This window comes from Ciconia boyciana, chromosome 1 (genome assembly GCF_034638445.1).
Source record: "Ciconia boyciana chromosome 1, ASM3463844v1, whole genome shotgun sequence".
NCBI lineage: Eukaryota > Metazoa > Chordata > Aves > Ciconiiformes > Ciconiidae > Ciconia > Ciconia boyciana.
Window position 1 is genome coordinate 95,576,360 of NC_132934.1, and position 17,088 is coordinate 95,593,447.

The window sequence follows — 17,088 nt, forward strand, 5'->3', positions numbered from 1 at the left end:
TCTTTAAAAATATTACAGAAGTTGCATTTTTTTTCTCCTTTAACATAGCTTTCACCCAGCAGTGACTGCAACACAAACAAGATGGCACACCTCTTTGTGCAGGTGGCCTCGTTTGCCAGTAGAATGAAAAACCTAAGGACTTCATGGATAACAGAAGAAAAATCACCTCAGAGAAACAGAAAAAAAACTTTGATAAGCTGAACGATGAAAACAGAATGAAAGTTGCTGGCAGATTGTCACTATAAGTGAAGTGGCAGGGCAAGCTCCACTCTCACACATCAGTGTTAAGAAGGAACGGAAAGTGTGCTAGCAATGGTCCTACCCTTTATACAGTCTTAGCTGGAAACACAAAGTGATACAGGGTTCTTGAGGTCTTTATGATACCTTTTTGTGAAACTCTCCAATTCCAGTGTGTTTAAGTGTTAAAAAACAAATGTGTAAACTTAGTGTGTAAGAAAATTTTCTTACTAAAAATTTGGACAATAATTTATTACCAATATGTAAAATGAAATATGTTGTAAATCTAAAAATATTTTTAGAAGCACAATTTCTTAAAATGAGGCATACCTTGCAAAACTCTGAGTTTATAATAAAAGATCAAAATACATGAATAATTGTCTGACGTAAAGGTTCAGATAAAGCTGGAGAAAGGCGATAACATTTTCATTCATATTCAGTATGAATCACATGGAGATTTAAATTAAAAACACCAGTATGCTTAAATTGTGAATCACAATATTTAACCACTAATCCTTTGGAGAACACTGATTACTATTTTATGTGCTAATTAGGAGATGATCTGCAGAACTTCCAAGCAGCATCAACAGACAGCTTATTTCTGGTCACAATGGCATCTAAAATGAACTTACGAAACTTTGAGGTCCCCCTCAGAGTTTTTTTCTGTCCTGGTCAGGCACTTATAGAAGAAACTGCTAAAAATGTGTATACGATCAGCAAGATGTTTTGGCGCCTTCTCCAACAACAGGTATCTACCAAAGAAAAAAAGAAGGAAATTATTAAATTCCTTTTCTAGAAATTACCAGAGTATGTAACAGTCAAGCAACTACTAAGAATGCAGTTATTTTTTATCTCAGATTTTTGCTCCAGTATTAATGCTTCTGAATTTGTTTTTAGAGTTAGGTTTCTAGCCCTTGCAATTAAGACAGGCTTGAAAACCTAACCAAGTATAAGCCTATGGAGTGTTATACTCCTGCGTATACAAAAAGCATAGAACAGTTCAGTACTATAAATTGTCCATTTTACTTCTACAGGTTATGCATGTGAAAGTCAAGACAAATATTCTACAGGTACTCATTTTGTATGATTTTACTGTTGATCATTTTACTATAAACATCAGCTTGAGTGTTTATTCTGTCATCCTAGAAGGCCAAAGCTCTCATAACTGCAGTCATCCTACACAAGGTGCCTCCAGCTACACCCGATGACTTGGGCAACAGAGTCATACATGACACAGCTTGCAACACAATGAAAACTGAGAATGTGGGAAGTCTAACAAATTTAAAAAGCAGAGGGGTTTCTGCAATGATTGCAATAAACTCCTTTATTGAAATCTTCCTTTTCTGGCAAGAGGAAGCTACAGCTACTGAGAGGACCACGCTGCATGATTTATTTCTAGTTTAGAGCAAAATACAGGTGGCTTTGCTGTAAAAGCACATCGAAACACTCTGGAACATGTTTCCTTTCCCACTCCTCTAGACAAGAAGTTTTAACCGGCTTCCTATTGCTCACAGTTACTGCAGCCATGCTGGATGCCAAGCAAAATGGAATTCTTGCAGACAACCTTCAAAAGAGCCAGAATTCTGCTTAAGTTTAAGTCAGCACAAGGAAAATAAACCTCAGCTTTAGGGAATGGTGGCCCACAATGCTGGTTCTGGAAAACTTGATTTCACAAGCAACTTTAGCAAGATGGCATAAAGCAGGTAAGCCAAGCACAACTCTCTCAAGAAGTATTAGCTGTGTTCCTTTCTGCAGGAACTGTGCATCAGAATTCCTGAACTCTTGCACAGAATAGCAGAGGATGCTCCACTTCATGCAAACTTAGTAAATAAACTACCTAGTACAGACCTAGTTTGTTCAACTGCCTGCTTAAAAATGCTCAGCACTTTCTGTTTTGTGAAGTTGCCAAGAGACTTTTTTCCCCCCCAGCTATTCTGTCTGGATTACATCACAAGCCCTTTAGAGGGACAAGAAGAATGAAACTGAAACAAATGAAACTGCTGAGAATACATAAAAGCTTTAAAAAAAGCCCAACTTACAAATTCATCATACTGTCACTTCTAAAATTGTCGCATTGTATTTAGTGACTAACATTTATACAGTAACATTCAAGTCCAGATCAGGTCCCAGAAAGAAGGGTACAATTAAGGCTGTGATTACTTACTTAAGATAGAAATCAATGATGACATCATTGAGAAACTCTCCATATTCTAAGCACTCTAGGTCTTCTCTTGTGACTCCCAGTCCTCCTTTTGCAGGTGGGGGTGGATAAACAATTAAACTAGAAAACACCAATCACGTTATTAACAGTGAAAAACTGTGTTTTACATGACATTTTTCTTAGTACGGCTGTTCCACATGTAGAAGATTTTCTAGAAAACCTGTTAAAAGTGGTAGTTCTCAAAACTGTTGACTAACTCAAAATTCCTTTACCTTTTCTTCCTCCAATAGTTAAGTGTTACAAAAGAAATGTGCACCCCATTGCACACTGAAATTTTGAGAAAACTTTTGAAAAGGAAATTATTTTTTACCTTCATCTTCTTTTTCTATTTTTGATAAAAGTAATTGACAAATGGCTATATAAACTGGGAAGAAATATTAGGGGACATATTCTCAAATGGTATGAATGAACAGTGATTTTCCATTCATTAAGACTCCAATAAGGACTCCCACACTTCCAAGCAGGAAATGGATTTATGCACCATACAGCATATGTACTGTAAGTGGTTTGAAACTGCCCAAGTAACTTCTAACGGTAGTATTTAAAATGTATTTTAAAAGCTTTAGATTAACAACCATATTAGTTAACTGCAACAATGAACTGAGCATTTTTGCTGTTGCAGAAACAAAACCAACTGCTATACTGCCAGTAAAAACAGTGACAGCAAAAGGCAAGAGTTCATAAGAGTAATTTACTTCACTAATGTTTGCTGTACTAGAAGTATGAAGACTAACAGACTAGTGCAGACAGAACTGAGGCATATCAGCGCTCTCATAGTATCTTGCTGCATTACACATTTGTGTGTTCTCATTTTCTAATGTCTTTTGTTAATCAAGCTCCTGTACTAACCAGTAAATTGTATGACAAACTAGTTATAAATAGATTGAGTGTGACAGAACAGTGAGAGAAAACATTGTTTAGATTTAAAAAAAGGCTCATCTTAAGTTAGCAATAGTTTTGCTGTGATATGGACTTAGATGGACACTCACAGAGGCTATAAGGTCCCTACCCTCCCATTGATGCATCCATGATATGAGCTTGTAGTCACAGTTCAGGTATTCTCTAATTTCTGTGAGATTTTCTGTCATCCTGTAACACATCCATTTTGTCTGTTAACTATTAGGATGGAAACAGGAATAACTACATTCATACCTGGTGATATTTTAGATTTCTAGAGCATCTTTCACACAACACTTTCAAATCAGCTGGAGAATGCTTTTATTCCAGCAGTTTGTTTATTCCATTTGTTTTATTTTCACCTTCTCATTTATATGAAATATACTTACTTCTTAACCGCTCCAGTTTCTCTTACTTCTTTCCATTCTTCATTCAGTGCAGAGGACAGAGAGATAGAATAGCAACCACTATCCTGCTTATTTGCAAGGGCATAACTGGGCCTGGCCACTTTTGGTTTTGATTCCTACCAGAAAAATTCAAAATAATAATAATAGTAAAAAGCATTACACAACTTGATATGTAAAGCAGAACACACAAAAACCAAGCCTGAAGCCCACAGGAGTACCGTGCACTGAAGAGGAATCTTGCTGGAAAGCAGAAGTGTAAACATCAGTATTTAGGGAAATGTGCCACTACTCAGACAATAAAAACATTATTTCCCTTTTAAAATTATGTCAGGTCTTCACCTGTTCATAACCTCTCTCTAAAACAGTTTAAGCAATATTCAGCCAACTGACACAGAATCAGGTTTGGAGAAGAAACAGGACCTGAAAGGATGGAGACAAGTATTAGACTGTCTTAATAGGAGCTGCGTATGCTTGGAAGGTTTGAAAATCTAGTTCTTAACAATTTGCCTAAAAACAATACAGTTTTGAACTGGCTGGCTCAATTTTTAAGTTCCCAGTTTCACAGCCAGATTGATCTGTTCTCTCTCTGCTTTTTACTGATGGGAACAAACATATGTAATTTCTGAAGTGACAATGATGTGGGGTTGGGTTGAGACATTTACTCCTCAGAGGGAGGTGTATTAACACGTTAACTTGCACAGCCCCACCTCCTCAGCAGCCTTAGGAATCATTTGGCATTTCAAGCTGTGGAGCCCCCACAAGAATGTCTAGAGGTGTCTGCAACAAGCAAGATACACAGCTCCTCCTCTGCTGCACCCCTTCACTTCCAGCTCAACTGAAAAATGGCTCCATTGCTCATTACTTTATTAACTCCCAACTTGCTGCCCTGGAGACACCACAAGAGCAGGAAATCCCTGTGGTTCTAGGCATACACAACCATGAGTCAACCTAAAGCTTCGGTATTTGCCACTTACAGATGAGGTCTGTACACTATCCCTCTGTGGACACAATCTAGTTTACTGCAAATCTTATCCCATTGTGAGAGAGAAATAACAAACATGACTGATTTTGGTTTTGAGCTATGGATTAAGAAATAATTTATTTTCTGCAACTGGCTGATCTAAAATTTACTAGAATAGGTCAATGCCAACAGGTGGTGATGAATCAATCAACAGCTACTCACTAACCTGAACTGTAGGCTCATGAGCATCTGAGGTATTCTCTTTTAGCATACATTGCTTTAGTAGATCCTTACTGTAACTCATAAAAGAGCTGTCTTCAGGAGAAAGGTCCTTAAACAAGGGTAACGCTTGCTTCAAAGGCAAAAAGTCAGGGAGATCTGGTGCTCTGTTCTTCTTGCTCACATCTGTAATCAATTCAGTCAGTCTGTCTTCTTTCCATTTTGTGAGTGGTTGGGACAGTTCAAGAAATACAAATTCACTAGATTTGGCTGGAAAAAGGAGAGAAGGGATAGCATTAACTATTAGGTTATGTGATAAAAACTTGTCAGCACACCCACAAAGGAGTATAGAGAGACAATGGCAGAAGGGGAAGCCCAAATAATACCCTGTCACGTTCATCACGGGGGCCATCAGCCTACCAAAGGCCCACCTCCACAAGCCCAGAGGAGCACAGGGGCACAATAACAGGTAGGAACCCGAATTAGGGACTGGGAGGAAGGGACACCCAGTCTGGGCCCTTCCCAGAAGAGTCTCAGCCCCAGGGTCTGGACCTGAAATCCATCAAGATGCATCAATGCGAGAGCACCTTTTGGACTGAGGGGGGGTGGCTGCTGAGGTGTAAGGCACACAAGAAAGGATGCAGGGGAAGAGCATTTTGGGATTGCACAGGACTTATTACGGGATGTTTCAAGGAAGAACCAAAGGCAGGCAAAGGGAGGCATTTAGGTAATTTGGGGACAAACAAGTGTGGGAAAATAGAGGGCTAAGGGCATAAAAAGGACCAGTCACATCTAAATACTTTGCTGGTTAGTACACTTGTATGTATGTGGTGTATGTGTGTATTCTACCTATTGGGACTACATCTTCAGCCTTGCTAGTGGTTGGACCTGGGGACATGGAGCTGCAGCAGCCCTACCCCTCTCAGCCTGTCAGATGCGGCACGATATATTTTCCTCTAACATTAACACACTAAGGCGGCAGAGCAGAACCACAGCAACCATTTCCACAATCTGTAAAACCACTACTGATTTGTTTCAACAAGTCTCTACACACATTTCAAAATATTTACATTACTACATATTTAAAAGGCATAAAACATTCAAGCATAGCAATTTAATAACAACTCCTGAAGGTTTCTCCTACAATGAGAATGTAATCAAGGTAAATAAATCTAAGATTAAAAAGTGCCTCACAGCTTCATACTCAGATACCACTCACTTCACTGGGAGCTGCGTCTATAGAAGCTACCAGTAACTTTGATAAACTTAAATCAAGTAAAGATAACTCTGCTAAAATTTCACTCAGTATCTCACTTCAAACTGCTCATGCTCCTTATGTAAATTTAACATTACTTACAATTTTTCTTCATACAGGTGGTGATTGTACAGGGTAAACATACTGTTAAATTTCACACAGGCAACTGACATCATTTTGTTAGATGTCATTTTGCAATGATTTTGCTAATGTAAAAATCTGGTGTGATTGTGCCACTCTGAATATTTGAGCAAAAGTTATATACAGTTTTACAGAGCTTCATGCTAGAAAAACAAATAGAGCCAGTCCATAAGACCCTACAGACTAAATAGCCCATTCGGCCTTTAGTGGAAATTTTCTCCAGTAATAATGCAATGGCCCAATGCAGTCTTGTCAAAGATCAAATCAACCTTTATCTGCCAAGCCTTTCATCTAGTATATACATTACTCAAGAGTAAGGACTCTTAAAACATCACATTTATTTTAAAGGGAGAGATACAACAAGCCTTGTTTCAGAAGGCCTCCCCACACAGATTACAACTGAACTGTGTTGCAAGGTATTTTTATTAACTAGCAGTGGTTTTGAATCACATTATGTTAGCTTTTTCTTCCATATACAAGTATAGCGAGGCATTTTAGAAAAGCAAAACTGACCAACTTAGCTTTAAAAAGCTATAGGGTTTCCTCAGTAGTCTAGAAGCACAACCGTAAAATAACCGCTTTATTGACATGCCATGTATTAGACCTTTTCATCGCATTTAAGTAAAGAGATTACTCACACGGCTTGCTGAAAACAAACTTTCCTAATTGGGTTTCAATCTCTTCTACACAATCCACAGACAACCAAAGGAAAATGATCATTGTTGAAGGACAGTCACCATCACTTCTCCACAAGCCGAACCTTCTCAGATCCAGAGTATTCACTGTCAGCTTAGTATTCTTATTAAGAGCCACTGTAGGAAACAGAATTTAAAATAACTGTATCTTTCACAGCCATGGGTAATTATAAAGTCATACATGCTATAGTCTTACATACTAAGACGTAAGTATGATGGGAGTATATTAAAACAGTACTTGTAGATTTTATTCCTGGTATTACATAAAGTACATTGAGAATTTAATACTTAAATCAGTTATATCAAACTACGTAAAACAAAGTTACCAAATTGTAACACCAAAAGCTAAATATCTAAATGCAGGATTCTTCATGGAAAAAAAAAAATTGTATTTTTTTCTCAGAGTATCCACAGTTAATACCTACAAATATAGAAAAAAAAAACCACAAATCATTAACTCCTATTTGCTTTTAGTCAATCCAATTCAGAACTGCTCACAAACCTTCTCCTATGAGGTACAGAAACCACACATCATCTTCAGAAAATGGACAGAATGCAAATCTATAGTTATATTCCTCTTAGCTTTAGTCAGTTCATACATTTTTCTTTAATAAACCTAAGGATCTAAAATCCTAATTTGAAAGGATTAAAGTCTCACCTCAAAAACATGCGTAGTCATATTTACTATAGTTCAGCACTTAATATATGCAGGAATGCAGGAGGCAAGACCATTAAAACTACAAGTTCACCTTAAAAGTGTAAGAAGCTGCTAAGTTATTAATGCTTACACTATAGACACTGATACTTTTATTTATTGAAAAATGTAAATTTAAAAAATTATTTAATGTCTTTGTGAAAGCAAATAAGATAATAAATTATTCATAATATAAATATATACTGAATATTTTAATGCAATACTTTAAAGACATAGTTAAGAGAAGGCTAAAGAAAAAATTCTCTTACCCTGAAATGGGATCACAATATACTTGGTTGTAAACTGAAATAAGATTAAAAAAATATAAATTACTTTGCTTTTTACAAATTGGTTAAAACGAAGTAAGACTTTTTAATTATCTGCACATCTTTCTTTGCTTATAGCCAAATAAACTGAAAATAATATCATAGAATCATTTAGGTTGGAAAACACCCTTAAGATCATAGAGTCCAACCGTTAACCTAACACTGCCAAGTCCAATATGCCTAATTTGAGACTAAATATTGCCTATTTCACTTAAAACAACACTCCTAAATACATATTGCAGAATCCAAGTGACGGCAAACTGACTTCCAGAGGTGCTCAGCACTGAGAAACAAGCAGAAAGTTAAGAGCTGCCTACAGGCTCCTTAAGAAAAAAAATTATGAACACCTGGGACAAAAGGAGCTTACAAGTAAGCACCCCATGATAAAGACAGTCGGCTGCACTATTTGAATTAAGGACACTATATAAATGGTCCAACACTGCAGTGTTACTTTGCTATTTACATTAACCTTTGAATTAAAGGCCTTTAAAGTTTCCGCTTATGCTGCTGATATGTTAAAAAGACTCGGCTAAACAAAGAATGCTTTACCATCACTTTGACAGGAGGTTGTCATATACACTGAGTGAAGAGGTTTCTCTTACATTACCACAGCAAGCACAAAGTTGTGTTTTCCAAGGCAAAATTTCACTTTCCACCTAAAAGCATTGTTTCTAAAAATATTTCAATGGGCATATTAATTTAGGAAATTTCCGTGAAATGTTTTCATTACTGCATGAGAACTGCTGCACAAAACTGCTATTTTGTGAAAAGCTGAAATTATTATTACAATCCAAGATTTCAAAATATCTTACTGTAAGCAAAAAAGATATACATGTTCAAACATTTATTTTTCAGTTGCAATATATAGAATGAGCCTGGTCAAAGACCTGTTGAAACTGCTGCAGCTGGTACTCCATTTGAAGTGCACCCTCAGTTATATTTATATACCCTGTGAGCAACATGTTGCCTATGCGCTAATGCTTTTAGTGTTGTTTTTATGCTCTTTAAAGCTACAAGACAGGCAGTTTTCTGTTTAAAATGAAAGATTAGCATGTAGTATATATCTGAACTCTGATCACTACAGATTACTTTATTCTAATATCTGTACTATTTCTGAGAAAAGTAATTGGTGTTTATTTCAAGTGACATTAACTCTTAACATGGTCATTATTTTCCATTAGAATTCATGAAAAGCTTCCTCAGTATGATTTCTGTTCCAGTACAGCACTTATACAGAACCTTTACCTCTGAAAACTGGGGCCACAGAAAATCCCAGTTAGCTTTCCTACTGACAGCAATCCAAACATACGAGGTAATGGACTACACACTCCATCATTTAGCCAAAGCAATTTGATGCAACAATAATCAAAACTCAGTGCTTCCACACTGAGCTAGTACCACTAGCTTTGCTTAACCAGAATTTTAATTTTTAAATATTCTCAAAATATCACCATAATAGAACAACTCACCCTAGCAGGACCTGTTGATAACCATTTAAATTTCCCAATGTATAGACTATCAAATTCAACATCCAGTGCTGGGTTCATCTGTGTTCTAGGTGTGCTTCCAGAAGGTAAGCTGATAGGACATTTATCTTCAATTGACTCTGTTAAAAACTGCGGAAAAAAAAGGTGTATTTACTACAGGGATTTAAATGAAATACTTCCCTCCTGTAACCTTAGGAATTTTCTCTTTATGTTTGTAAGAATTTACTCCCAAAGCCGACTTTCATATAAGAATTCTGTATTAAAAAGCTGTAAATGTTGTTACAATCATTACTGACAATGTCCTTAAGGGTCTAACAGTATCATACTCCACCTCTAAAGTTCCCATTGCCAAGACATATCCTGTGCTCTTTACTAATCTAGAGCCAAGTAAAAACTTAAGCAACAGAGCAACAAAAAATACTCCTCTTTTGATATCAAAGGTACAGAATCCAGTTCAATGCTTATGATCAAAATGATGCATCTGTGAGAAGAGGCAGCAATGGCTCTTCTGACTTGTTTCAGGATTACAGAGATAACCCAAATCCAGGTCGAAGCAAGCAGCAGAAGGCTAATCAAGTCCAAAATGGGGCAACAACCTTTATGGATAGTTTCAGATTCAAATTCCACTGCTAGCCACACAGGAAAGGAAACTTGACCCTATCTCTGTCTGCTGTCAACAAAGATCCTTGAACTTCTCCATGCACTGAATTACAACAGAAGACTGGATGACAAGAAGCAGCTACTGACTTGAACTACAATCGATATAAAACATTGTGTGAAAAAAAAAAAACAACCACCTTTTCACAGACGTATCTTCATCATGTTCACCTCTAGCTCAGATTACTATTTGATCCTTCCTGTTTCAAAATATTAAACATTTCCAAATGTTTATTTTCAAAATATGAAATACATTGTATGTTGCAAAAACACTCAGGCTTCAGAGCCAGAGATCTTTTCTGAAGACTGTCCAGAATTATGTCTATGAAATAAATTACTGCAGCTACTGCTTGTTGCTGGAACTAATCATATCCGCTCTAAGCATTTCACTGTTGTGCTAGCATGCAAGAAAAAATAAACATTGGAGAAATAAATTAAAGGGTTGGCATAACAATACATAGGCCAAAAACTGGACTACCTGCTCCGTGTGACTTTCCATCTTGTCTTCCAATTGCTTTGCTGAGAAACAGAAGTCAGACTGTTGGTCTGTTTCTTTATTGTCAGTGATATTATCCTGCAGCAGCTCTGGGTGTTTTGGTACAGAAGGTCCATCTTCATCATCACTGGAAAGGACAACTAAAGAGGAAAAAAGAAGTATACGTATACTACAAGATGCAGATTTGAGAATATTTCATTCATTGTGGATTTCAGATAAGCAAAGAATTCTCTCTTGCAGTATGTAGTATCAAAGTACATTGCCCAAAGCAGTCAAGGTCCGTGTGCACGAAAGTGTATGCAACAAGTACTGGTTTGTACCTTTACTAACACTTTTTACCCAAGATCCTCAAAACTATTTGACTATTAAAAGAAACAGGCCACAAAATAGCTGCTTCAAAGAAGAGAGAATATTTTTTTCTCAGTTTAAGCATCATTAAAAAGTACAAACGTCGTTTTCCATAGCCACAAAATCAGCTGCAAAATAAGGATTGGAATTTGAAAATCCTGCTGTCTACCCTGTTTCTCAACTACAAGATCCTCTACACTCCAGTAGAGGATGCTGGAACTAGGCACTCTTCTCTAACCTGCACACTGCATTACAAACAACATGATCTCTGTCTTCAATCTTTTGTTCCATATGTTTCAGCTAGTCAATCACACATGAGTTCTCCTAGTACCTAAGCATACCAATAGTAATTGTCAGCAGCACAGATACAGTACATACTTGGGTCAACTGAAACAAGTTGCTGATTACCCCTGCAGATTCTGTTCCGCAGCTTACTCAGGTACTGCGATGTGTCCATCTTTAATTTCCTCATGGTACTAACTCGTGGTGAAATCACATCCTCACTGGTGGCAGAAAGCTGTTTCTCTGACAAATTTCTGGGAAGGGACTCTGAGACAGGTTCCTCTGTGCAGCTGTGAGCAGGCCTTAAGTGGTTGTGGGTGGGAGTGTCTTTGTAGTCTCTCTCTAATGGCTGTGGAATACAATCTGGCACCAGAATTGTACTAGATCTGCGACTTTGTCCATCCTCACAGCACATTCTGCGGCCAGGAGACCAAGTTGAACTCAATCTTTGCTCTTTCTAGAAAACAGGAATCAGAGACAGGATATAGGTTTATTTCTTTACATTTCTATGATGGTTCAGGTCAGTGATCACTGAGACTTAGCTATGTGCTAGACAAAATAATTATAGCTTAATGCAGCTGCATTTAGAACTCAAGTCAGGGTAATTTCTCCCTCCTCGTATTCCAAAGGTTATTACATAAAGGTATGAGGGACAACCTTTTATAAGTCTACTCTGACCCCCATTCAAACTGAACAAGAAACTATTTCTGATTTTTTAGCAGCTCTTTCACTGCCTGACACTGAAAGACCAAGCAACAGTGATGTTCGTTACTTCGAACATCACTGCTGTGGCTTGGTCAACTGGGTAAACAGGACTTGGCAATTACCTGCTTCTGTGGGGTTTTAATCAGAAGGTTACAGAGATGCTTTATTGTATTCAAATGCTTGAATATAAGTCACAGTTTGTACTTCACTGACTGATTCCCTCAGTCTTTTTTCTTTTTTTTTTATTTCCAAATCTTAATGACAGATAAGAATAAAACTTTAGGGAAGGTTATGACAGACTGAGGAGGAGGGACAAAGATGATATCTGCAAGGTTTCAATAACCCCAGGTATACTTTGTAATTTTTGTATCAAAGTCCCTAATTAGTTCTATACCACCTGTGAAAGAAGCTTCACTTAAGTAGCTAGATGCCTTATTTCCAAAATTGTTTTACTCCATGCTCCTGTATGAAGGAAACACTGTCATTCATCTCTCATAACCTTTCTGCTACAACAAGCATATTCTGATGTTGTGGACAGAAGTACATATACTCACTCTTCTTGATGCACCACTGAACTACTTTCCCTCAACAGGTATAACAGTATCCCTAGATACCCTACTTATTAGTGCAATTTTTTTATTTTGGATGTTGATAGTGCTGCTACTGAAGTGTGCATGCATGTGTGTACATAAACACATATATTAAGTGCAACTTACAGACAACAGAAGTGATTTTTCTGGAATGTGTGCATTACAATCATCAGAAATATGGCCACTAGATCTTCTTTTCCTTTTCTCAGAATCAAAAGAGCCCAACTCCTTCTGACTAAGAGTGGTGCTGTTCATGTTTCTGCTCCTCTTTTCCAGTTCATCATAGTTCTTGTTTTCTATGTCAGGAAAAAAAAAGTGATTTAATGGGTTATCCTTAAAAACCTGTGTATTGCTTCATATCTGTTATGTGTTAAATAAAATGCATGGAAGCAATACCTTCCACGATAGTTCTTTCCTTTTTTAATTGTGTGTGGCTGCCAAAATATATTCCCCAAAATAATTAATGAAATATTATTATTGCACGATCAGTTAAGATAAGGGTATAACCAAATTCATAGCTCCCAAGAATTAGCACTCCGTACTCCACAGTCTTTCTTTTTATCTTCTGCAGGATACAATATTCTCCATTTCCTGTTCTAATCTGCAAATATTACTAATCAGTATTAAAAAGATAGTACATTCTCCCTGGAGACTCAGCATAGAGCTCATCATTTTTCAGCAGTAAATACAAATATTGTCATATAGCATAAACATTCTAGCAGGGTTCACAAACCATTTGAGCATTCTTAATGTATTACGTTCTTGAGTATAAAAGACTTTTTATAAAAAAATCAGGATTATAATGGTGCAGTGAGGCTTCCCTCAGTTTCCTTTTTCTTCCACAGATCTGATTCACCATAGCTTTATTCCTATTTAAAAACAGCTATTTGATATATTTTACCATATCTGTAAAACACTGCATTTTGAGGAAATGCATACACTGCATGCAATGCCTATTTTATTTCTGTGCTCTCCTCATAATACTAAAAAAAGAAAATTTCCCAACACTATCCAAAATTCATATTTAAATGCCAGATTATTGCTCACTACAAACCTTTCTTCTGCAGCTCCTGTCTTCTAAAAGTGAAGACGTTATTTTTTTCTGGTTCCTTAGAAGCCTTGGTCAATTTACACAGATCATCATCTGTCCTTCTCAGGCAATGCTCAGACCTGTAAAGAATATTAACTATGACTTATCTATAATTTTGAAAGAATACTGAATAAAAATCCCAACAGAAACAAGAGTTGGTTAGACCACAAGCTTCTGCCTCTCTCGTAAGCATGTGGAGCTTGGCAAATGAAACACAAACAATTCAGTTCCCATTATGGAAATACACAGATACTCTTGACATTATTAATGAAATGGATGCTTCTAAAAGGCACAAAGAATGAAAATCTGACATGCTTGGCATCAGACACTGAAATATTATTTTGCTATAAAGCATGACTGCAACAAGAACACATTAAAAAAAAGAGAGAACAACAGTCAGTTGAGTGTATCCTTGCCTTTGTCATGAATGCAGTGGGAATGAGGCAATGTAGCATACTTTTAATTTAGATTTAGAACTGCTAATAGAATCCACTGAGTAAGTTCCTGCAACGAGAAAAGATTTGAAATAGAAATTCCTGCTCAAAAGGGCCTTTGAAGGAGGTGGGGAGGACAGGACGTGAATGAGGAAGAAACAGAAAAGGATTACAGTATGAGAAACTAGGCAACCTACAGGTGTCCAGCTAAATTTGTAGTTTCATTCCAAAAAGAAGGACATGCAAGAAAGTAATCAGGTTTTTTCTTTATTTTATTAGCTTTTTTAATAAATAAGAGAATATATTCAGGAGGTACTGATATGCTGAACAGTATGACATCCTCACGTTTGAGGTCTGATCTTGTAAACACACTCTCAACTTCTCTGGAGACTAGTTACAGCTGACAAAAGTCTACATAACTGTATTTTGGTTTCTAGTGTATGCATTAGGATAACATTTAGTTATATGTTCATGTGATATCTTCTCACATGAACTTAATTACATCCAGTACGTGAGACTTTTCTTCTGAAAATTTATCAGGGTTACAAGATAAAAGAAACTAACCTTCATGACCTCTGCTTCATTTTCTGTGAGAGTTGGAAAATAAAAAAGAAAATAAAGAAGATTTTATAGATACAGCAATTTAATGCTGCTCTGGAAAATCTGTTCCATTCCTCCTTTTGTCACCTCACTTAAACCAAAGGGATTTTGTGTTCATTGTTTTATAATGTGCCTAACTCAGAATGTTACAGTCTCAAATTTGTTAAGAGCTAAGCAATCACCACAATGACTGAAATCACTGACAGCTGAGCCTGGACCCATAAAGGACATCACCAATCATGGGAAAAAACATTCCTGACATCTCTAACTAGATAGCCAAAACTGTGGGACACTTTCTGAACAGATGCCTATTCCTCAGTGCCGTACCTATAGATTGGAATATCACTGCTCTCTGGGAATACCGTAAAGCCAAATAAAGATTTCCAGAGTGCTCTGATACTACAGTGATGAACACTATATAAGCACCGTGAAGAAATTACTGATTATCTTTCCATTCACAAAGAATCATGAATTGGACCATATACAGAAGAAGTGTTCGGTAAGTGCTATTATTCATTCTGTATATTGAACAAGACAGAGTCTTCCATAAATCAGGCAGCTCTAGTTTGAGAATAACCTCACTACAGAAAACTTGATTTTGAAACCCACATCTCTCTCTCAACTTAAATATTTGTATGCATAACAACTATACAGGTTTGACTGCCTTAAAAGACCATACAAAACCATTAAGTGTTTTTTAGCATTTGTTTTACACCAACATCACAATTCAGGCATTTCAACAATAGGAACCATTTCATTAGGAATGTTTCAGCTAATAGACTTCTCTAAATATATTCAGTATATACACAAATTCTGCACATTTTTGTTATATCTTTGCTGATAACTCAGTTTAAAACGTACCTCTTAATAGATATACGCATAAACTAAGAAGCTATGGCAGTATATACTGAAGTGTTCTCAAAAGCCATGAGAAACAACTACGAAACACACTTTAAAACCCTAACTTTCTTTACATTTAAGACCTACCTCAAATTTGTTAGTTACACTGATAGGTCAGTGGTGACTTAAGCAAATGCATCTCACATTGGGTTGCAGTGAACAAGCAATGCAAAATCCACCAATTCAGTAATACCAAAAGCAAGAAAGGAAACAGGGAACTTGCAGCAAGTTCTAGCTGATAAAGGTTAACTTACTACCACCCTGATCACACACAATTCTTTGACTTAATCTGAAATTTCCCTAGTACAAAACTGGCACAATTTTCACTAAAACAGAGCATGTATTTTAGCTACTCTGATGATACAAAAGAATCTCTATATGGCCATGTGCATATATATGCATAGCCATTATGAGGGGGGAGCTTTTACTTTCCTCTGAAGGAAGAGACCCCAAAAGAATCAGTGCTAAGTGTATCTTATGCACAGACCTTAGTTACAGAAGGTGACCAGGATCAAACCACGTCTGTGTTGAAATAATTCCTAAATTCTCCATTTTCCACGCAACATCTATTACAACTTGCATTAACATGCTGGTCACTGGGGAGGGGTGGAAAATCCTAATGTCAGTTCCTGCTAATAACAAGCCTTTTACTTAATACATTAGAAGAGCATATCACAGGAATGGAAAATTAATCCTTCAAGCAATGAACCACTCCAAATCTAAAGCAAGTTGAGTACACCAACTACTAAAAAAATCTGACTAGTTCAAACCATTCTTGTGCTTAACATAAAACTCAACAGCCGTCCTTCAGATATGAGCTTGAAAAAATACGCAAGATGTTTCCTCAGATTTAGAGTTACATACAAGAGTTCATGCTTTCCTCTCTATGAGCCCACTACCTCCCACCATCTAAAACAATAGCAAGTGGAAAAAATCAGATATTAAAAATTACACATCTTAAAGATTTTGTAGTAAAACAAAAAAACCCTCAACAATCCAAATAAACTCCCCACACTTTAGTCAGCCTGAAGTTATGGAAAACTATTTATTAGCAACAAATGTAATACTTCTAAAATGAGACAGTCTAATAAACTGTTCTAAATCCCTCATTTAAATTGCAGCTTTGTCAGATTAGTTTAAGCAGCAATAGGGATCCCAACAGAGAGAGAGAAAGGAATTCTTACTAATTTAGGTTCTCTAAGATGTTCATTTATCAGAATGAGGAATATGACTTACTTTTCTCACGAATTTTAAAGATTTCTTTAACCTGGGAACTGTTGATTATTCCTGCCCTCACAAATAATTCTTCTCTTCCTTCCTTTTCCTATTTTCTTCCTCCAAATTTCTTGCTATTTGTTCCTGTGGATACTTTGCTGTCAAGCAAAGAGGTGGCCATAAAGACAAGAGGAAACAGCTTACTCTGAATTCAACTGCCATCTTACGCCA

The 17,088-nt window shown here is 36.7% G+C and overlaps 1 protein-coding gene across 13 annotated transcripts in view; it reads right to left on the minus strand.

Moving 5' to 3' along the window:
• Positions 1-17,088, minus strand: part of SENP7 (SUMO specific peptidase 7) — a 46,269-nt gene that overhangs the window by 12,806 nt on the left and 16,375 nt on the right. For 11 of the 13 annotated variants that reach the window (XM_072884018.1, XM_072884052.1, XM_072883958.1 and 8 more), the window contains 11 exons: positions 13,673-13,788; positions 12,745-12,914; positions 11,420-11,780; positions 10,676-10,833; positions 9,523-9,669; positions 7,997-8,030; positions 6,977-7,150; positions 4,950-5,212; positions 3,745-3,878; positions 2,402-2,518; positions 870-989 (listed from right to left, as the gene is read on the minus strand). In XM_072884018.1, the coding sequence (XP_072740119.1) occupies positions 870-989; positions 2,402-2,518; positions 3,745-3,878; positions 4,950-5,212; positions 6,977-7,150; positions 7,997-8,030; positions 9,523-9,669; positions 10,676-10,833; positions 11,420-11,780; positions 12,745-12,914; positions 13,673-13,788 (1,794 nt within the window). The remainder of the gene's footprint in view (positions 1-869; positions 990-2,401; positions 2,519-3,744; positions 3,879-4,949; positions 5,213-6,976; positions 7,151-7,996; positions 8,031-9,522; positions 9,670-10,675; positions 10,834-11,419; positions 11,781-12,744; positions 12,915-13,672; positions 13,789-17,088) is intronic. The other 2 variants (XM_072884009.1, XM_072884001.1) reach the window with 2 other exon arrangements.